The sequence below is a fragment of the Mustela lutreola genome, chromosome 3, assembly GCF_030435805.1.
Source record: "Mustela lutreola isolate mMusLut2 chromosome 3, mMusLut2.pri, whole genome shotgun sequence".
NCBI classification, from domain to species: domain Eukaryota; kingdom Metazoa; phylum Chordata; class Mammalia; order Carnivora; family Mustelidae; genus Mustela; species Mustela lutreola.
Genome location: NC_081292.1, coordinates 33,596,029 through 33,615,711, shown reverse-complemented (window position 1 = coordinate 33,615,711; position 19,683 = coordinate 33,596,029). Strand labels below are relative to the sequence as shown.

Sequence of the window (19,683 nt, the reverse complement as noted above, 5' to 3'; positions counted from 1 at the left end):
GAGAGCAGGAAGCAGGCTCCCTGCCTAGCAGAGAGCCCGATGCAAGACTCGATCCCAGGACCCTGGGATCATAATCTGAGCTGAAGGCAGAGGCTTAACCCACTGAGCCACCCAGGCACCCCAGAACTCTGAATTTTAATGGTCTCTTTCCCTCTAATGAAATCTCATAGTACTGCAAGATTTTCTCTAATACTTATAACATTTTAAAAAACTAATTTGCATAAGCATTTCTCATCTTACTTGCATTTTAAACTATATGCTTCTTAAATAATGACTGTATCTCATTCATTGTTTTTATTCACTGCCATGCCAACTGTACTGTAGGCTAAATGGAGCCTTGGCACTAATTGGAAAAAGGTGTTCCCCTGGTTAGATTGTTTGAAAGACACTTGTTTTGAGCAAGAGAAAATTCTCCTGTTGTGTACAGAGTAAAAAGTTCTCTTCCCATCAGTTCGGGCCCCACGGAGCATGAAGATGGAGCTCAGACACTCTTCCAGCCCCAACTTGCTCCTTTAGGACCTAACACCAAGTGGGTGTAACACAGTAAATATTTGCTAATGGAATCAATTAGTTAGTGGCAAGAACGTGCACTGTATGTAAATTAGCTGAATCCAGAAATGTGTGCAAGCCTAAAAATTTAAGGAGAAAAAGAAACAAAATATAAATTGGCTCTTGGCACTGAGGACCATTATAAAGAAGAAGCTGAAGTCAGAGAAAAGGAGTAGGTTTTATAAGATACATGTTATAACGAAAACATTTTAAAATCTTAATTCTTGTATAAAGTTTCTTTACAAATTGTTTTCTTAATCAATAGTGAAAGCAAGTGGCATGATGGAAATATATGTACTCTAAGTGTAGTTTTTGTGTTTAATTTTTTAAGGAAGACAGAACACAGCTAACTTAATAAAAGATATTGAAAAATGATCATATAAGGATGGGCAAAATAAATTATTAGAAACCAGGATCACTGTGTGACAGAGAGAAACATAGACTTAGATTTGTAAAGTATTACATTTAAATTTTTTTCTTAAAGTAAGTTTCTTCATTCTCAAAGTGGTGGTGGTGAACTTATATTTGATGGAGAACTTATAAAATTAAGGAACTGTGAAGGATTAATATATAGGTAGACTTTAGAGTTTAAGTAAATTTAGGAATTTTCAGTTAGTAAATGAATATTCCTGATCTGATACCTTTGATGATCTAAGCCTTCATAAATTTGTCACTATTTATAGAAGACAGTCATGTTCTCTTCAAAATGGCCTTTAATGGTATATTTAGAGACAAAATATTGGTCTGGAGCCCAGGTTTCTTGGCGCCACCACCTGTGCAGTGTATGTCCGCACAGACTTAGGGTCACTCTGATCTAATACCTGAACAGACAGTTCAATAAGGGTCGGTAGGACAGGACGTACATTGATCCCAACAATTCCAGGTCCTCTTCTCTCTTGACCTCATCTTCTGTCAGTATCCCCACCTTCACCTCATTCAATTAACACTGGTTTCATAAGTTCCCTCTAACAACCAGCTTGTTTTGGCCTCAGGATATTTGCACTTGCTCCCCTCTTGGTGCCCTTCCTTAGCATGACTGACTTCATCATTCAGGACTCAGCTCAGTTGTCTCCTCTTCAGAGAGGCATTCCTTGACCATGCTAATGTTGCCCTTCCTCCAAACTTTCCAGTCCCCATAATCATTTTATTCTACCTTATTTTCTTCAGATCACATATCACCATCTGAAATTGGCCTTTATTAACTTGTTTATTGCCTTTCCCTATGATGATCTGAATGAAAGCTCCATGAAAACAGGGACATTCTCTCCTTCTCTGCTGTACTTTTGACTCCAAGAACTGCCACGTAGTGGGTATAAAATAAATATCTTTTAAATGAATGATCAAAATCCTAGTGGTAGTGGCATATGAAAAAGGATCAAGCCTCAAACTAAGAAATCTTTTTTTTTTCCTTAAAGAATATTTTGTTTTGTTTTGTTTTGTTTTTAAGAAATCTTTAGGGGCGCCTGGGTGGCTCAGTCATTAAGCGTCTGCCTTTGGCTCAGGTCATGATCCCAGGGTCCTGGGATCAAGCCCCACATTGGGCTCCCTGCTCAGCGGGAGGCTGCTTCTCCCTCTCCCCCTGCCCCTGCTTGTGTACCTGCAATCACTATCTCTCTCTGTCAAATAAATAAATAAAATCTTTTTTTTTTTTAATAAAGAAATCTAATCAAGCAGAACTTTGGGCATGAACAAGAAGTTGGCAGGGGAATTGGGGAGCTTACAGGACTTCCTGGGACTCCTTAAACTATTATAACTAAGCGACGATCTGCTCTGTCGACACTGAGGCCTTGAGACCTCTTCCTTCCCTGAGACCCAAGATCTGGACCATAAACACAGCTCTGTGACTAATGGCTCTCATCAAGGCAGATATTTTTGGCTAAAAATACTTCATTAATTAGGTCGTTATCCCTCCCTAACTCTGGATATCAATTTTGTGGAGTAGACAAACACACATATCCCCTCCAATACATTCAGATACTATACTAATAAATTATGGTATATTAGTTGAATGCATTTATAAATCAACTTCAGTAATACTAAAAATACTAAATTTTAAATTTGTGTCATTTCCAGAAATGAAAGAATTAGTATAGGAAACTCAGTTTTTACATGCTCCTCAGAGAGAGATTTTGTTTGAATTGTTAACTTAATTAAGGTTTCTTGATGTTAGAGTTGGTCACTGGAATTTCAGTTATAGAACAAGACCCTGTCATTATGTAGCTATATTTGCATTTCTCATGCTGATATTTGCCAGTAAATTAATGAAAAGAAACTATGGCATATAGTTTATATATATCCTTGTGGTGATTGATGTTAAATAAACATTTGTTGAATACATGATTACTACTTTCCAAGCCTAAAATTGCAGATGGTCACTTGAGTAAGTGAAATAAAACTTATTAAATCATAAATTAGGGTATTAATAATTTTAAGTTCCACATTTTAGGAAAGCCATAGTATTTAATACAGAGAAAAATTTTAATAAAGAGGAATTAAGACAGGAGCAGAGTTTGTTACCCCTCTTTCCCACACCCAAGAACATGCCAGAATTTAAGAAAAGACACTGTGATTCAGGCATCTGCCCAATGACTGACAACTGGTGCAATCAAGTATGAGTTTTCACTGTGATAGGTACATGGTTAGCCATTGTCACCTGCCTCCAGAAACACAACAATGGGAAGGAAAAGGAATCAAACCCTTCAAGGAGAGCTTGGCCAGTCTCACTGGGTGCCTTTTTCCCAGTCTACCATTATTACTACTGTCTCCTTCCTTTTGAGCCCTGCAGGCCCTCTCTAGCACCACTTCCTAGCCCCAGATGTTATAAATACTTCCACCCCTGGAATTCTCTCTGCCTACTTCCTATCCAGAAGTATCTGTTCTGTTTCTGAACTGCACACTCTACTGTAACAGCTGTTGGGCTGAGCTGCAGTTAAGACCACAAGGTTCTGAAATCACCCCAGTCTCTAACACTTTGGCTAAGTCCCTCCTAACCACCTTCCTGGTTCTCAGTATGGTGAAGTATTTGTTTCGGCAAGACTGTATTTTTTATTTACAATGTTACTGTTGTGCCCATATTCTCATACACACAGACTTTGCCTTTGTCCTATGTTTGCTATTTATTACTTTAACCCAAACCACTTAGCTCTATTCATTCAAACTATGAATTAACACTTTTGGCCCCTTGGCCTATAATCTTCATTTAATTTAATCACATACTGCCATAACCCCTGATAGGCTATTTAAGTCTTTGAGGAATATCTACAAATATTTCACTTGCCGTTCATTATCTTTCTCCCAATGATTGACAATACTAAATTTCCCTTTTAAAAAAAATCTTTCAAGATACAATTTCAACATTTATAATTATGTCCTAAAATAGATCACTTGCATGGGCAATTTCACATGTATTACTGTGAGAGTACTAAATGTATAAAGTTTTTCATTGTTTTTCTGAAGTCAAAAATTAGAAAAGATGAAAATGATATTCAGATATGTAGAAATGGCTGTATCTCTTTCTAGAACTGAGCATCCTATGTCAATATCCAGTATTATTGTATGGTAATCTCTTGGGATTAGCTTGAAAGCCATGCTATACCTTTAGCCCTCAGAATGAACTATGTGGATTGAATAACTTGAACTATCTAAAAGAAAAAGGTATGTTGGTCCTTGATTGCTCTTTTCATTTGTTTTACATTTTTTTTTCTTAGTGCCGTGTATGCTGGGGGGAAATTGAAAAAAAGAACACTTTTAAAACTATAATTACCAATCAGAGAAAATTAAAGCTATTTTTAGTACACTGTCCTTCTAGATCTTTTGCTGTGTACATTTATACTTTTTCCCCATAAGAACAGAAACATTCTGAACATATACTTTTATTTTTTCATATTCTATTTATATGCCCCTTGTGCAGGGAAATGGTATATCATTTCACAAATCCAGGTTTCTCCAACTACCTAGTTGAGCAAGAATAGGTGATAGATAGCTATGGATAGATAGACAGATGGATTAAAGAACGGATAGCCTCCAGGGTTTGAATTTATGTGTGTCCCCTATCAATAAGGTAAATCCATATCTGGTATGAGAGCCAGCCAAAATTAGGCTGCAAATATCTGCTTCTGCCCCCCCCCATGTCAAGGACATTTTTATGTCAATAAATACTTATTTATAATATCATTTTCAAAGGTATAGTCTACTTTATTGATGAACATAACTGATTTAAACACCCTCAACTATTGGACATTTATGAGGTTTTCTCTTGTGTGTATGAGTGTATTGTTATTATAATCAATTCTGCGGTAAATGCTATTGCTAAATTTGTACACGTTGCTAAATTTTCCTTTAGGATATACCTAAAAGTAGAATAGAGAGGTTAAAAGCTCCTTTGGGCTTTTTTAAAGGCTTTTGATACATATTGCCAGATCACCCTTCAGAAGTCCATCACTGAGACCACCCCCCCCACAGCTGCACTGGAAATTTACCAGACCCTTAGAAACACTCTCTTTTGCAATTGATAGTGTAATGGATCTGTGTTTTCTTAATCACCTTGAGCATTCCAAATGATCACCCATGTTTACAGATTTATTTTACTGCAAAGTATTTCATGAATCCAGAGTCATAAAGCTTTAAAAATTTTGGTTAATAGCTTGTTTGCTTACAGCATTGTTTGCTTATAGTTTTAAGTGATGACGAGCAGGAAAAGTCAAGGAAACCTGTAGCAATACTCTAGCCTCAGTCTCCCTCTTGTCAAAACACAGCACTGGAGGGTAGCTATTCAAAACTCATCCCTAGTGATCTCGACGGTTCTAGAAGATGAAGAGTCGATCCATCTTACAAAACTTTTTTTTTTTTTTTAATTTATTTGACAGACAGACAAGTAGGCAGAGAGGCAGAGAGCGAGGGAGAAGCAGCTCCCCACTGAGCAGAGAACCTGATGAGGGGCTCTATCCCAGGACCCTGGGATCATGACCTGGGCTGAAGGCAGAGGCTTAACCCACTGAGCCACCCAGGTGCCCCAAAACTTTTAATGCAGATAATGCATTATCCAAGTTGTTAGGCTGAAGAGAATATACTTCTGTGAAACCAAAATGTCATTAAATTTATCTAAAAACTGATTTATCAGTTATAGTTAGTATTTTATTGTATCCTGCTTAATTTGGGGTGAGTTCTTTATGGCTTTAATAGCCAACCATGAAAATTAAGATGCAAAAATCACAAGGTACATTAAATAATATTTTGTGAGTATGTCTTTCACTTCCTTGGGTGGGAATGACTTAAGAGGTTGTTTTATTTTATTTTTTTTAAGTTTTTATTTATTTATTTGATAGAGATCACATGTAGGCAGAGAGGCAGGCAGAGAGAGAGAAGAAGGGAAGCAGGCTCCCTGCTGAGCAGAGAGCCCATTGCAGGGCTCCATCCCAGCACCTTGGGATCATGACCTGAGCTGAAGGCAGAGGCTTTAGCCCATTGAGCCACCCAGATGCCGCAAGAGGCTGTTTTCGAAAAGTATTTATTTGAGGGAAAGATGCCTCCATGACAGGAGTACTGGGGTTTTCTGACGTGTTATATGGAGCACATTATTCTTTTGAAAAACCTTAGTTTCAGCTAAACTTTAGCTTTTCTAGGCTTTTCTGATGAAAACATACAGTGAAAATTGTATGTTGCATTTCCGTGTTTATTTGCCCAGAATCCATGGGATAAGAAATATCACAGGGCAGCAAAGCATATCATAGTTAGAGGGGACCTTGCAGAAACTCCAGTTTAAGATGTTTAATGACTGCTGAATGGAAATGGCAGCAGTGGTGGTGATGGTGGTGATAATGAGGAGAAGGTAGGGGAGACTAATTCTTGGAGATTTTATGTGGCTGGCATTCTGTTTAGTGCTTTACTTAACATCTTCTCATTTACTGAGAAAATTAATTATCAGAAAAGGCTTAACTCTCCCGAATGAGTTAGCCAAAGATCAAACCCAGATTTCCCGACTCTCCGTGATGTCTGCTATCCATTGTGTTAATGGTGGCTATCCTAAAGAGATTATAGACATTTTAATTTCGAAAGTTTATAAATTTATAACTATAAATATCATTTCTACTGGTGTTGTTAGGTATTTATATGATGAAGGGCTGTAGCCTTATTCTATCTGTTGCCCATATTACTTAATAAAAGTATTGTGATTTCAATTTATTAAATTTTTACTTTAGAGATATTATCCCTATTCTTTAAAAGAAGAAGGGAAAATAGAGTATTCTTATGTTACAAATGAGGAATCTGAGGCTCAGAGTAGAGCAATTAACTCTTTCAAGGAAGTCTGTTAAGTAACAGCAAAACTGGGAGTCCAGCCCGTATCTTTTCGCTTCCCAAACTCTTTCTCTTTTATTCTATTGTTGTTTATTAAAGAATAGCAAAATCAAACAAGCTTGAAAATGATTAATTTGGGGTATTATAGAAACATATACACTGTTCTCTCTTTTGGCTAATTTATGCCTCATTTCTTCTTAAACTAATGTGAGCAGTAAAATAGTACAGTTTACTGTATTTTTTTAAAGATTTCCTTTTTAATTTATTTGACAGAGAAAGAGAGTTTGTGAAAGCACAAGTTGGGGGAGCAGAAGGGGGAGGGCAGAGAAGCTGGCTTCCCATTGAGCAGGGAGCCCAATGCAGGGCTTGATTCCAGGACCCTGAGATAGTGACCTGAGTAGAAGGTTTAACTGACTGAGCCACCCAGGTGCCCCTAGTTTACTATATTTTTAAAACAGTGTTACACTAGGACTTTCCCCTCTGAAATACTTGAAGAAAATAAACATAAAATTAACATGTGGTCCTGGCCTTTTAGGAGGTTTTACTCTAAGATGAAGTAAAAACAATTTTTTTTTTTTTTAGGGAGACCAAGAAATTAAATTAGAAATAAGAGCTTATCTCAATAGATCCGTTTTCTAATTCCCATTCTTTAAATGACATCTAAAGATATTTCTAGGGCTCCTGTGCGGCTCAGTCAGTTAAGTGTCTGCAGACGCTTTCGTCCTGATCTCAGGGTCCTGAGATGGAGCCTCACATTAGGGCTCCCTGCTGAGCGGGAAGTCTGCTTCTGCCTCTGCCTCACCTCCTTCCTGCCCAGGCTCTCTCTCTCTCTCTCTCTCTCTCAAATAAATACATAAAATCTTTATGAAAAAAATATATTTCTAATGTTTCTTGATTTTTTTCTTTTCTTCTGCTGCTATAATTATGTTATTCACTCATACTATCAAAACCAAATTAAAGCAGAAGTCATTACTCTAATCCTGAGTCAGAATGATATGCGATTAAGTCTTCCCATTCCTGCAACACAGACCACTTCCTTCACGTTCTCTCAGGTTTGGGGGGCCAGCTGGATAGCCTGCTTCGAGATTCTTCAACCTCTACTATTTCCCGCCACACTCCAATGATCACAGAAAAATCAAGGGTCCTGTCTTTAGTTACTCCCATTGGCAGTGTTAGTCTACTGACTACCGCCAATGGAGTAATCAGTAATCAGTGCTAACACAGCCAATGGGAGTAATCAGCTAATCAGTAATCGTCACCAGTAATCAGTAATCGTTAATCAGCTCACATGCTTCATTGAGACATTGATTGCTTTCTGACCACATTGCCTAGAGATCTGATAATGCGGTTTCCTTCTTTCAAATGAATGCAAGAGGGAAATCTTCCTTTTCTTTATTTTTGGAGAATAGAAAGCAATAAATATGAAATTCTGTGAGGTGAAATAACTTATTTTTAATTCAAAACTAATGAAAACATCAATCTCTGTTAGAAAATTTAACCATTATTAGATAACTCTTAAAGCTTAGGAGACAGAGAAGAACTTATGTTGAAGGGCCACTCTTAGCAGTGGACGCTGTTATTTTCGTTATTTTTTCGAAGAATTTTACCACTCGTGTAATTTCTTTTTGAAGGCCATAGGAAAGCAGACTGGAGGAGAACGCTTTTGGAAACGTTTTCCTTTGCTGTACAGCTTTCTCTGCAGCATACTTGCCCTTGCTGGACAGTATATTATCTTAAATAAGCCCTCTGATTTTTTGTGAACATTTATTTTTCCCTCTGTGGCCACGCAAACCGGTGCCTTCTGTGACAGCGGAAATGAAATCATGATTATTAGTTTCCATAGTTGCGTGAGCTTGACCCTGAATCGTAAAGCCCATTCAAGACCGTGGTACTTGCAAATGGTTAAACCCTAAAAATAGATCCCATAAATGATATCATTTCGTTAGACTCCAGACGTTTCATCTAAAATACATTTTCTGTCTTTTCCTTTTCACTCTTGCCGTCCCTTTTAACGATCCATCGGCCTACAGTGTCTTTACATCCAAAATGCAAAGCAGACAAATGGGCATCTCCGGCAAGAACATGACCAAAAGCACCAGCATCAGTGGAGACATGTGCTCGCTGGAGAAGACGGACGGCAGCCAGTCGGACACGGCGGTGGGGGCGTTGGGCACCGGCGGCAAAAAGCGGCGCTCTAGCATTGGGGCCAAAATGGTAGCTATTGTTGGCCTCTCCCGGAAAAGTCGCAGTGCTTCTCAGCTCAGCCAAACGGGTAGGCATTTTTGTTACTTTTGACTTCGTATGTGAGTTGTCATTAAAGTACATATTCTTTTCTCCTGCTCGTTATCTTGCAGTCATTAGTGGAAGATGACACGTTCCAGAGAGATAGGGGGCCTTTGAAACCTGTTAACCTTCCTGAAAATAAAGCAGTAACTTTGTTTTTCAGTGACGAATGAGCCTTCTTTGAAGCGAACCCTGGCCCCTGTTCTTGAGAGGCACAAAATGTCTTTCCTCCTCAGGGAGGAGTTGAGCTGTGGGAGCTGGATTACCAGCGGCTGGCCCTTTGCAAAGATGATCTGCTCTGTGAAATACTTGCTTTTCTTAGGTTCCTCAAGAGGGAACCAGCCAAATCAATTTTCATTCTCAGCAAGTTACCGTGATGAAGATGACACCTCATCTTTTGTGTGAATCATATAGATCTTTTATTGCTGATGACCTAACTTTTTTTCAGGTTGTAAGGAGCATTTACCAGTAGTATCAATTTTCTTACTGCAGTACTTATTTCCCTGGGAAAACTTCAAGGCAGCAATATTCTCCAGCAGCAGGGATGGAGGAATTTTCTGCTGATAGTGAAGATATTCAGAGCTTTGCTACTTTAAAATTCAGTTTCTAAATCACATCTGCAAAAATAAATTAGATACAGCGCTCCTACTCCTGCTCAGAAAAGCCACAGCTAGCAATTAAGAAATTTGTGAGTCAAAGCAATGGCTTTTCAAATGGTTGTTGATAATTAAACATTAAATCCCTGGTATCTTGGAAATAATAACATATCTTCTACTTAACAAACAAACAAAAGCATGTAATATGGTGTTTCTCTTACAGCAAATAAATTATAGGCAAATGGATAAAATCTCATTTGTGTTTGAATTACTAGGGTTCTTATACACAGAAATCAGGACAAAAATCTGCAATCCAAAAGAATTTAAGGATACATTAAGTTCCTGGACCCGGCTACTCTTGATTTTATATAACTATAATAGCATTCTGGAATCTGAGCCTTATATAATAATATCATATTGAAATAGTTATTTGATGGTTTTCCTTATATTGTGGTTGTAAGTCACTATGTTCAATGTGGCTATTGACAGGTATTTTTCACTTGGTGTTTTAAAATGTTATTTTTCATTTTAATGTACAAATAAAAATTTAATTTATGGACATAGAGAATATATTTCAATGATTTTTAAAATTGCTAATATTTATACATAATTAGTTACATTACATGATAGATGGTGGCCTTTTGAAATTGAAGTCTTTTTTATATATCTCTAGCAGTTAGAACTTCATTGCATTTTTTTCCCTTAAAACTTATAGATACCTATAACCTGAAAACTGTTCTAAAAATAAAGCCTATAAGTGAAAAAAAATACAGAACCTAACCTAAAACAGATATTCATAACTTTATATAAGTTAAAGAATACATGGTGTTAAACTAAATAATTGTTTCCACTGGTTCAGGGTTTTGGGATAAATATTGAGCACCTACTATGTGCCGAACACATGGAGAAAGATGGTATTTATCATCGTAAAAATAAATACCACTGTAACCAGAATGGGTTTTCAGACAAGACTGCTTACTTGCCTTCTAAAGAGTAGAATACTCAGCAAAATGGGATCTTTCTAAAAGATAGTGAAATTATTGCATATGATATCATCACAATCATATGTAAACAATAACTGTCAAAAGAGAAACCATTTATTTGAAGGTATGTTGTCCAGTACATATGCTGCTAAGTCATAGCTGTCTTCTGCCATGCTACTTGGTGGGCTGCTTTGCCTGTTAATTGGAAACTCACCTTTAATGTCACCATTTCTAAAGATTAGATGTGACTTGCTAGACATTATTACTCAGCAGAAAACACATGGAAATAACAAGGACACTTGGATTCCATTGCTAACTTTGAGTTATATGAGATAATCTACTATAACCTCTTTAAAAACCTACCTGACGTATCTGAGCCATAGAATGTTCATCTGACAAATCTAACAAGGATTTTTTTAAAGATAATATTTTAAAATGCATAATAATATGCTTTGAAAAGTTAAAATCATTTTGTAGGTTTAAGCTATCAATAGTCAATTCAGCCTCACAGGGGCATCAAGAACTCTAGTTTAGACATGTTGACTTTGAGATGCCTGTCTAGACATGTAAGCAAGTTGTTACATGGTCAGTTGGAGTCCAGTTAGTATGAGTCCGGTTAGTATGAGTCCCAGAGCCTAGTAGGTCAAGACTAAGCATGTAATGTGGGAGTGATCACAGGTAGTATTTAAAGCCACAGCACAAGATACGATTACTTAAGGTAACTTTAGTCAAGAAGAAAACTAAAGGGTGAGCTCAGGGATACTCCAACATTGGAAAATCAGAAGACAATTCATCAAAGAAGGCTCAAGGAAGAGCAGCCATTAAAAAGAGAGAGAGAGAATGAGAAGAGAAGGAAAGAATATGGGATCTTGGTCACCAGATGAAGGAAATATTTTAAGAAAGATTATCAGTGTGTCAGGTGCTTCTGACAAGTAAGATGGAAGGTCAAGTAAGATGGAAGACAGAGAACTGACCATGGACTTGGCAAGATGGGGAGTTTGGTAAACCTTGACAAACCTTGCAGTGGTGGACAAGACCTTATTGGTGCAGGAGGGAAATGGGAGGTAAGGTAGAGTCAGTGAGAAGAATATCAAGAATAAAAATAAGAATAATACTTATTGAACACTTTTGTGTGCAGGCAAAGGAATTAGATACAGCGCTTCACATGTAAATCATTTAAACCTCACAATAATGTGCTTGAAGCAGGAAATAATTACTACTATCCTCATTTTACAGATGAGAAAACCAAAGTGAGCAGTGGGGAATTAACTGTCCCAAGTTTACTCAAGTAGTGAGGGTACACGTTGCGATTTGGATCCAGGCGCTATGGATTTGGGAGACTTCACTCTTACTCTAGTGTGGTCTAGACCAGCACTGTCCAGTAGAATTCTTGGCAATGTGGGCAATTTTCTGTACCTGTGCTACCCAATATGGTATGGTAGCAATAGCCTCACATAGCTACTGAGCATTTGAAATGTGCTACTATGATGGAGGAACTGATTTTCCTTTTTTTTTTTTTTTTTGCAATTTTGATTTAATTAGCATCAATGTAAATAGGTGCATGTGACTAGTGACTATGGAGTTGGACAGGATAGATGGAAACAGCTCTTTCCAGGATTTTTTTTTTTTAAGGATTTTATTTATTTATTTGACAGAGATCACAAGTAGACAGAGAGGCAGGCAGAGAGAGAGGAGAAAGCAGGCTCCCCGCTGAGCAGAGAGCCCGATGCAGGGCTCGATCCCAGGATGCTGGGATCACGACCTGAGCCGAAGGCAGAGGCTTTAACCCACTGAGCTACCCAGGTGCCCCTCTTTCCAGGGTTTTGATTAAAAAGGAAATATAGAAATAGGACTATAGCAGGGTGTTTGGGTGGCTCAGTTGGTTAAGCATCTGCTTTCAGCTCAGGTCATGGTCTCGGGGTCAGGGGATTGAGTCCTGCATCGAACTCCCTGCTCACAGGGAGCCTGCTTTCTCCCTCTCCCTCTGCGTCTCCCCCGACTTGTGCTCTCCTGCTCTCTCTGTCTAATAAACACATAAAAATCTTAGGAAAAAAAAAAAAGAAATAGGACTGTAGCTTGGGGGAAATGAAGTAAAAAAAGAGTTTTGCTCTTCTGATGACAGACGGGATCCTTGTGGGAATGACTGAGCAGGTTGAAGATGTTGGATTCAGAGCTTAAAGTGGAGATCAGTTGTTATGACCTGTGGTCACTCAGGAACCTATGAGTGATTTTCATCTTCTTTTCATCTTGTGATTTCTAAGCTGACACAGGACTTTATATTGACTCTAATGATAACACTTAGTAACTACCATCATTTATTTATTTCTCTGTTTTCTGGCTAGCCTGTTTTTTCATATGTTATGTGTCTTTCTCCATGTCTGGTATAGTTTCAGATGTAGTACTCTTCAATGAGAAGCTCATGTACTTTTTGGGATGCATGATTAAGTTCCCTGGGAAAAAGAAAAGAAACTGATAGAACTTATTTTTATTTTTTAACCTAAAAGATGTAGAAGAAATTAAGCATTGTTAATATTTAGGACATATTTACCCCCTTGTGTTCTTGGTTGGTCTGGTTGTCAGATGGTCAATGCCGTGTGCTTTTCTGGAGCCATTAGTTTAGTGAACCACTAGAAAGTGGCCAAGTGGCTTGAAAAGATCACTGCAGTAAAACTGTGGATTGAGTGTAATTCTAATATTGCAATGAGGACAAACAAGGTAGACCTGAAACTTCTTTTCCTATTTTAGCTTTTCATCAGCCACTGACAAAGTAGTTAGAGTGCAAATCATTATTAATGCAAATCATTATTCCTAATGATAAAGTAAGACTTTATATTCTCAGTAAGAATGTCTGAAGTGATGTACATTATAATTTTCCAAAGTATTGGTATGCCCACCAAACTCGCTTCTCCTTTCTCCTGAGCACTTCCTAGCCCGTACTCCCCAGCCTCTGTTTTCCAGCATCAGTTTTGTGACGGAGTTGTAGACAACGGCATACAAGCACATAAATAAATTTTAAAGAAATCTCAAATCAACGCTACAGGATATAGCATGTTAAGGATTCTCACAAAGAATATGCATTGAACCCTACGTGCAGGTCTGTTTCTCACTTTCGAAATAATGTTTTAGCAGTTACAATACTATCAGCCACAATTAATTAAAAGTATTGATAGTCATGCCACTATTTGTACTAAGTTCAAGTGGTTTAAATATAACAGATAAGGTAGACAAATATTTTGCGTAAGTGAAAACTATTATAAACATATTATGGATTTTTAAAATTATGTTATATTAGTCACCACATATTATGAATTGTAGTAAACCATTTCTATAGCAAACTGGGATCAGCAAGTAGCTAAGAACAATAGCTTTACTGGTAATGGAAATTAATTTAACATTTCTTAGATTTGGATTGAATTTTATAGTTTGTTCTAAAAAGAAGACTTTTATTTTTATTTCTGTAATTGTGATAAAATGTACAAAACATAAAATTTACTATCTTAACCATTTTCTTTCTTTTTTTTAAGATTTTATTTATTTATTTGAGAGAGAAAGAGAGAGAGAGAGAGCATGAACGGGGGGAGGGTCAGAGGGAGAAGCAGACTCCCCAACAAGCAGGGAGCCTGATGTGGGACTCGATCCTGGGACTCCAGGATCATGACCTGAGTCAAAGGCAGTTGCTTAACGAACAAAGCCACTCAGGCACCCCTTCCTCAACCATTTCCAATTGGACAGTGCAGTGACAGTAACTACCGTCACATCCATCTACAGAAAGCTTTTCATCTTGCATAGGGCATTGTATATCTTCTTTGGAGAAATGTCTATTCAAGTCTTTTGAAATCCATTTCCTAACTGGGCTATTTTGTGTTGTTGTTGTTGTTGAGTTGAAAAATACTTTTTATAATAGAAACATATCAGCCTCTTTTTCAAATTTTTAAGGGTTACCTCTGTATGTATTGTTATTATTGCATATTTGTATTTTTCTGAATCCCATTAGGCCTATAAATTCCTTGAGGGGAGGAACTATAGCTCATTCATTTTCATATCTGTGGTACATATAGTTATAGTTGATGTCTGCTAAGTACTCAGGATTTGCTACAATGAATGAATGTACAACTCATCTTTGTTATAGACAAGGTAACTTAAAAATGTGTTCCTCAGGGGTGCCTCGGTGGCTCAGTGGGTTAAGCCACTGCCTTTGGCTCAGGTCATGATCTCAGGATCCTGGGATCAAGCCCCCCATTGGGCTCTCTGCTCAGCAGGGAGCCTGCTAACCACCCCCACCACCTGCTGCTCTGCTTTCTTGCAATCTCTCTCTCTCTCTGTGTCAAATAAATAAATAAAATCTTAAAAAAAAAATGTGTTCCTCAGTATGTTAAACTGGCACAGTGAGGTTTTAAATAAATGATCACATAAATATATGTCAAATATTTCTTAACATCTCATATTCTAGTGTTTTGTTTTTATTATTTATAGAAAGAAGAAATAGAACACTTGAAAGCGATTGTTAAGGAACTATCCATTTACATCTACAAAAGCAAATTATCTTGCAGTATCCTTTACTAAAACTAGAGATTACACTCATAATCAAATTATTAAAAATTTACTAATGAATTCTTATGGTATTTTAATCATCACCCTACATTTATTCATCTCACAAAGTACACATTTTTTTTTTATCAACTACACTGTTTGCAAGGAAGGCATTCTGGTAGGTGCTATCAAAGGCAAAACTTGACAAAACATAGTCCTTACTCTCCTAGGTCTTATACTGGAGGATCTTAATATCTATTAGAAGAGGCACCTGGGTGGCTCAATGGGTTAAGCCTCTGCCTTCGGCTCAGGTCATGATCTCAGGGTCCTGGGATCCAGTCCCGCATCGAGCTCTCTGCTCAGCGGGGAGCCTGCTTCCCCCTCTTCTCTCTCTCTGCCTGCCTCTCTGCCAACTTGTGATCTCTCTCTCTCTGTCAAATAAATAAATAAAATCTGTAAAATACATATATCTATTAGAAGAAAGGAGTTTTAGGCTGGAGGAAATATAAAACAAGGTGGAACATGATAAAAACAAGCAAGAGAAACAAAAAATATCCTATAAGGAAGTGCAGCAGAGTGGAGAAAACAGATATGAGAGTTTTAGAGTTCTAATCCCACCTCTGCTATATGCACAAGATATCTAATGTCTCTAAACCTCCCTTTCCTTGGCTGTGAAAATAATGGACTCTGTCTTCCTATTTCATGAGCACCATGAAAGAACTTAAACAGTGCCCAGTAGATGTAAGTTCTTTATAAATGGCAGCGACTACTGTTAATATCATTACTAACATCAGTTTAGATGTTAATATTATTATATTGCTGTTAGTGTAGCCATGGAAATGACCACTTCCAACCCTGATGCAAAGGGAAGAGTTGATCTAAGCCTTAAATTATGGATAATGTTTAAACTGTGAGGATGATGATGACAGGAATGGACGTTTCAGACATGGGTGATAGTAGACCCAGAGATACGGAAATGTTGTTTACGTAGGAGCAGAGCAAGATCACCTCCGTAGTGGGAGGTGAGACTGGCAATGGAGGTTGGGGCCAGATAAGTAACTTAATGTCAGGCGAGAGAGTCAGAGACATAGAATTGGCAGTAGGACGCTACTGCAGGATTTGGAAATGGTCATGACAATCAGAGCTAGAAAGGTGTTGTCAGTAAGTAAGTCTAGAGATCAATAGTAGGAGACAAATTCAGTAAGACAGTTTAGAACAGAGAGGATGAGGGGCTGATCAGTGATGTATTATGTTCTATTGCTGCCATAACAAGTTACAACAAACTTAACAACTTCGTGCAGCTTTACCATTCTGTCAGAAATTTGGGTGATCTTGGCTAGTTTTTCTTCTCTGTTTCTCACAAGACCAAAACCAAAGTGTCATCAAGGCTGGGCATTTATCTAAAGGCTGAAGGGAAGACTCCATTTCCAAGTTCATTCAGGTTTCAATACTTGACCTTCGTAGGACTGAAGTCCCTTCTTTGACACATGACCCCTGTCATCCTCCAGCAAACAGTAGCATGTGAATATTTCTTGTGTTTCTCATCTCTCCAAGTAAACATTTTGCTGTGTTTCCTCCCCTCTCCAGCTAGAGAAAGGTCTCTGCTTTTAACAGCTCATATCATTATGTTGGGCCCACTCAGATGATCCAGAATAAATATCCCTGTTTTAAGGTCCTTAACTTTACATCTTACATTCACAAGGTACCTTAACCTAACCTTACATCTGCAAATGTACCTTTTGCCATGTAACATAACATATTTTGAGATACCAGAAAATAGTGTATGGACATCTTTGGGGGGGACCATTATGCCTACCACAAATGATAATCGTAGAAGGAGATGGAAAGGATGGGGAGATTCAGGAAATATTGTAGATATGTTTTATAAAAATTATCATGGACATCCATCCTATTATATACTTCCTGGGAGTAAAGTAAAATAGACATAAATGTTAATCTTCACAGTTTACACTATCAGACCAGAATGCATATCAGTTATAAGAATATAAACTTTTTAAAATATAAAATTCAGAAAATAATTTACCATTACTAAAGACATCATTAACAGTAGCATGAATTTGTTCATTTTAATTTTCACAACCTTAGATATTTGCATCATCATTCCCATTTTACATATCAGAAAACTGAGACTCAGAAGTTTCATAGTAGATGAATCCACTCCAAAGATGGTACTCTCTATGTGACATCACTATTGCTAAAAGTACGTCTTTATAAATTAGTCCTTTTCATATCATTAGGGGGAAAAAAACTTTCCCTTCAAAATAAAAATTCTCAGGGAACTCCTTTTAATTTACCATAGGTTTTACTTAATTTAATTGGACATAATTTTAAGATATGACTAGCCAAAGGCATTGTACAGTCTAGTAATCAGTAAAGGCTTAGTAAATCTAAATAACGAAACCATTAAGAGTTTAATGGTAAGCTGAGAAGTACATACTAAGGAAAAGAAGTCTTTTAGTTTCATTAAAAGTAAATGTTTTAAGATTTTTGAGCGTGAGAGTAGAAACATACATTCTGCAAATGTATGGGGCTAGTAGGGTTTTTTTTTTTTTTCAAGCAAGTCCCATTCCTTTTACCTACTAGGAAAATTTACAGAGGCAGTTGCAGGTATTTGTCGGAAATTTAATAGAGCCCTAGGTAAACAGTGTAAGATTCTACTAGGAGTAACATCAGCTCATTTTTCCAACTTAGAAAAAAAAAAAAAAACGTAGACGTGTTGGCTCATTGTCCCCTTGGGCTTTGAAAGCTATTTTGTATTGCAGACTTTGTGGAATGAAAAAACAGTGAGGCAGAATCCATCTTTCTTCTCCGATGCTGCTCTAGATGGAAAAATCCTTTTTATTAAAAGATTTTTTTCAAAATTGACACTCTTACCCACTAGTTAGAACATGTTACTATTATATTTTTATTCAGTAAATATTTATTGAATTTCTACTCCATGGCGTGTAGTAAATAGGATCCTCTTTGGAGGATATTTATGCTCCAGTGGTAGAGACAGACCTTAAAAAAAAACATAAAATAATAATTAGTCAAAATTCCAAAGCTGGCCTTGATGGAAAAGTACCAAGTGGCGTGAAAGTATATCACAGTAGATAACTAAACTAGTCTGCTTCATCTTTCTGCCCATTCCAGCTCTTACCAAATATTTCCCACACCATAGAGTTTCAACAAATGGTGGTCGAATGGCATAAAATGTTGCACGTTATTAGTAGAAAATGTCACACTGCCCTTCTGTCTTTGTGTTCGGTTTGTTCGGCAATCTCTGCATTTTGTGAGTATGGGCCACAAATCTCCCAAAGGGGGTCAGTGTATGTGTGTTTGTGTTTTCTGTTAAAAACAATTGAAAGCCAAATGGCCTTTGGAAAAGAGATTTAAAAACCATGTATATAGGTTCTGAATTTATATACTATAAATGCCATGGGGGACAGAAACAATAGATTCTAGTATAATTTAGAAGTGTGCTTGATGTTGAAATAGTGGAAAAACAGATCTGGTATGCTCTTAGGCAAAAAAGTTTTGCATTCACAGAAAAATGTAATTTCTTTGATTTTGCTTTTCTCCGGATATCTGAGGATTCATTGCTTTTTACTGGAAGCTTCATAATCGCTTAGGAAAATCAGAGTGGGACAAGAGCTGAGAAGTCTGAGATGAGGTGGGGACCTATTCTGAGGAGGAGGTTGATGGTAAGGCAGCATGAAATGCAGAGAAAGGTGGAAAGACAAAGAAATAATCGTAGAAAACCACAGAGAACCCCAGGAGGCTGTGCTCATAACAGACATTTCTGTAACACCTTCCAACCAAAACCTTCTTTCCAAAGGAAAGATTTTGCAAACTGACTTATTCCTCTTTTTAATCCTTTCAATCATATATGGTATTCCTTGGATGTGGCCAGAGGTGGGAAGTCAGTGGCCACCAGCCTCCAACCTCTTCTCACATGCCTTCCAGTCCCATTGATATTTGAAATACCTCAATTGCTTGTCCCCTTTTGTTTTCTTCCTCCTTCTGCCAGCAGTCATTTTATACTGGAATTAGAGATATCTATGTCAAAGGGAAGATGGATGACCAAAGGTTTCTGACTTGCTCTCAGCCAGACTGAGTTTTTCTTCATCTCACCAGTCAGTTGTGAAATTTTCTTAATGGAAATGACAGTTGGGTCGAGTTCTGACTTGGTTGAAATAGATTTCTTAAAAAAAAAAAGGGGGGGGGCGCCTGGGTGGCTCAGTGGGTTAAGCCGCTGCCTTCGGCTCAGGTCATGATCTCAGGCTCCTGGGATCGAGTCCCGCCTCGGGCTCTCTGCTCAGCGGGGAGCCTGCTTCCCTCTCTCTCTCTCTCTTCCTGCCTCTCCGTCTACTTGTGATTTCTCTCTGTCAAATAAATAAATAAAATCTTTAAAAAAAAAAAACAGACTACTTAAGAATCTATGTTCA

The 19,683-nt window shown here is 37.6% G+C and overlaps 1 protein-coding gene across 49 annotated transcripts in view; it reads left to right on the top strand.

Moving 5' to 3' along the window:
* RIMS2 (regulating synaptic membrane exocytosis 2) overlaps positions 1 to 19,683 on the top strand; it is a 603,997-nt gene that overhangs the window by 513,141 nt on the left and 71,173 nt on the right. For 31 of the 49 annotated variants that reach the window (XM_059165830.1, XM_059165827.1, XM_059165815.1 and 28 more), the window contains one exon: positions 8,874 to 9,115. The exons of the other annotated variants lie outside the window; for them this stretch is intronic. In XM_059165830.1, coding sequence (XP_059021813.1) covers positions 8,874 to 9,115 — 242 coding nt within the window. The remainder of the gene's footprint in view (positions 1 to 8,873; positions 9,116 to 19,683) is intronic. 49 annotated transcript variants of the gene reach the window in all.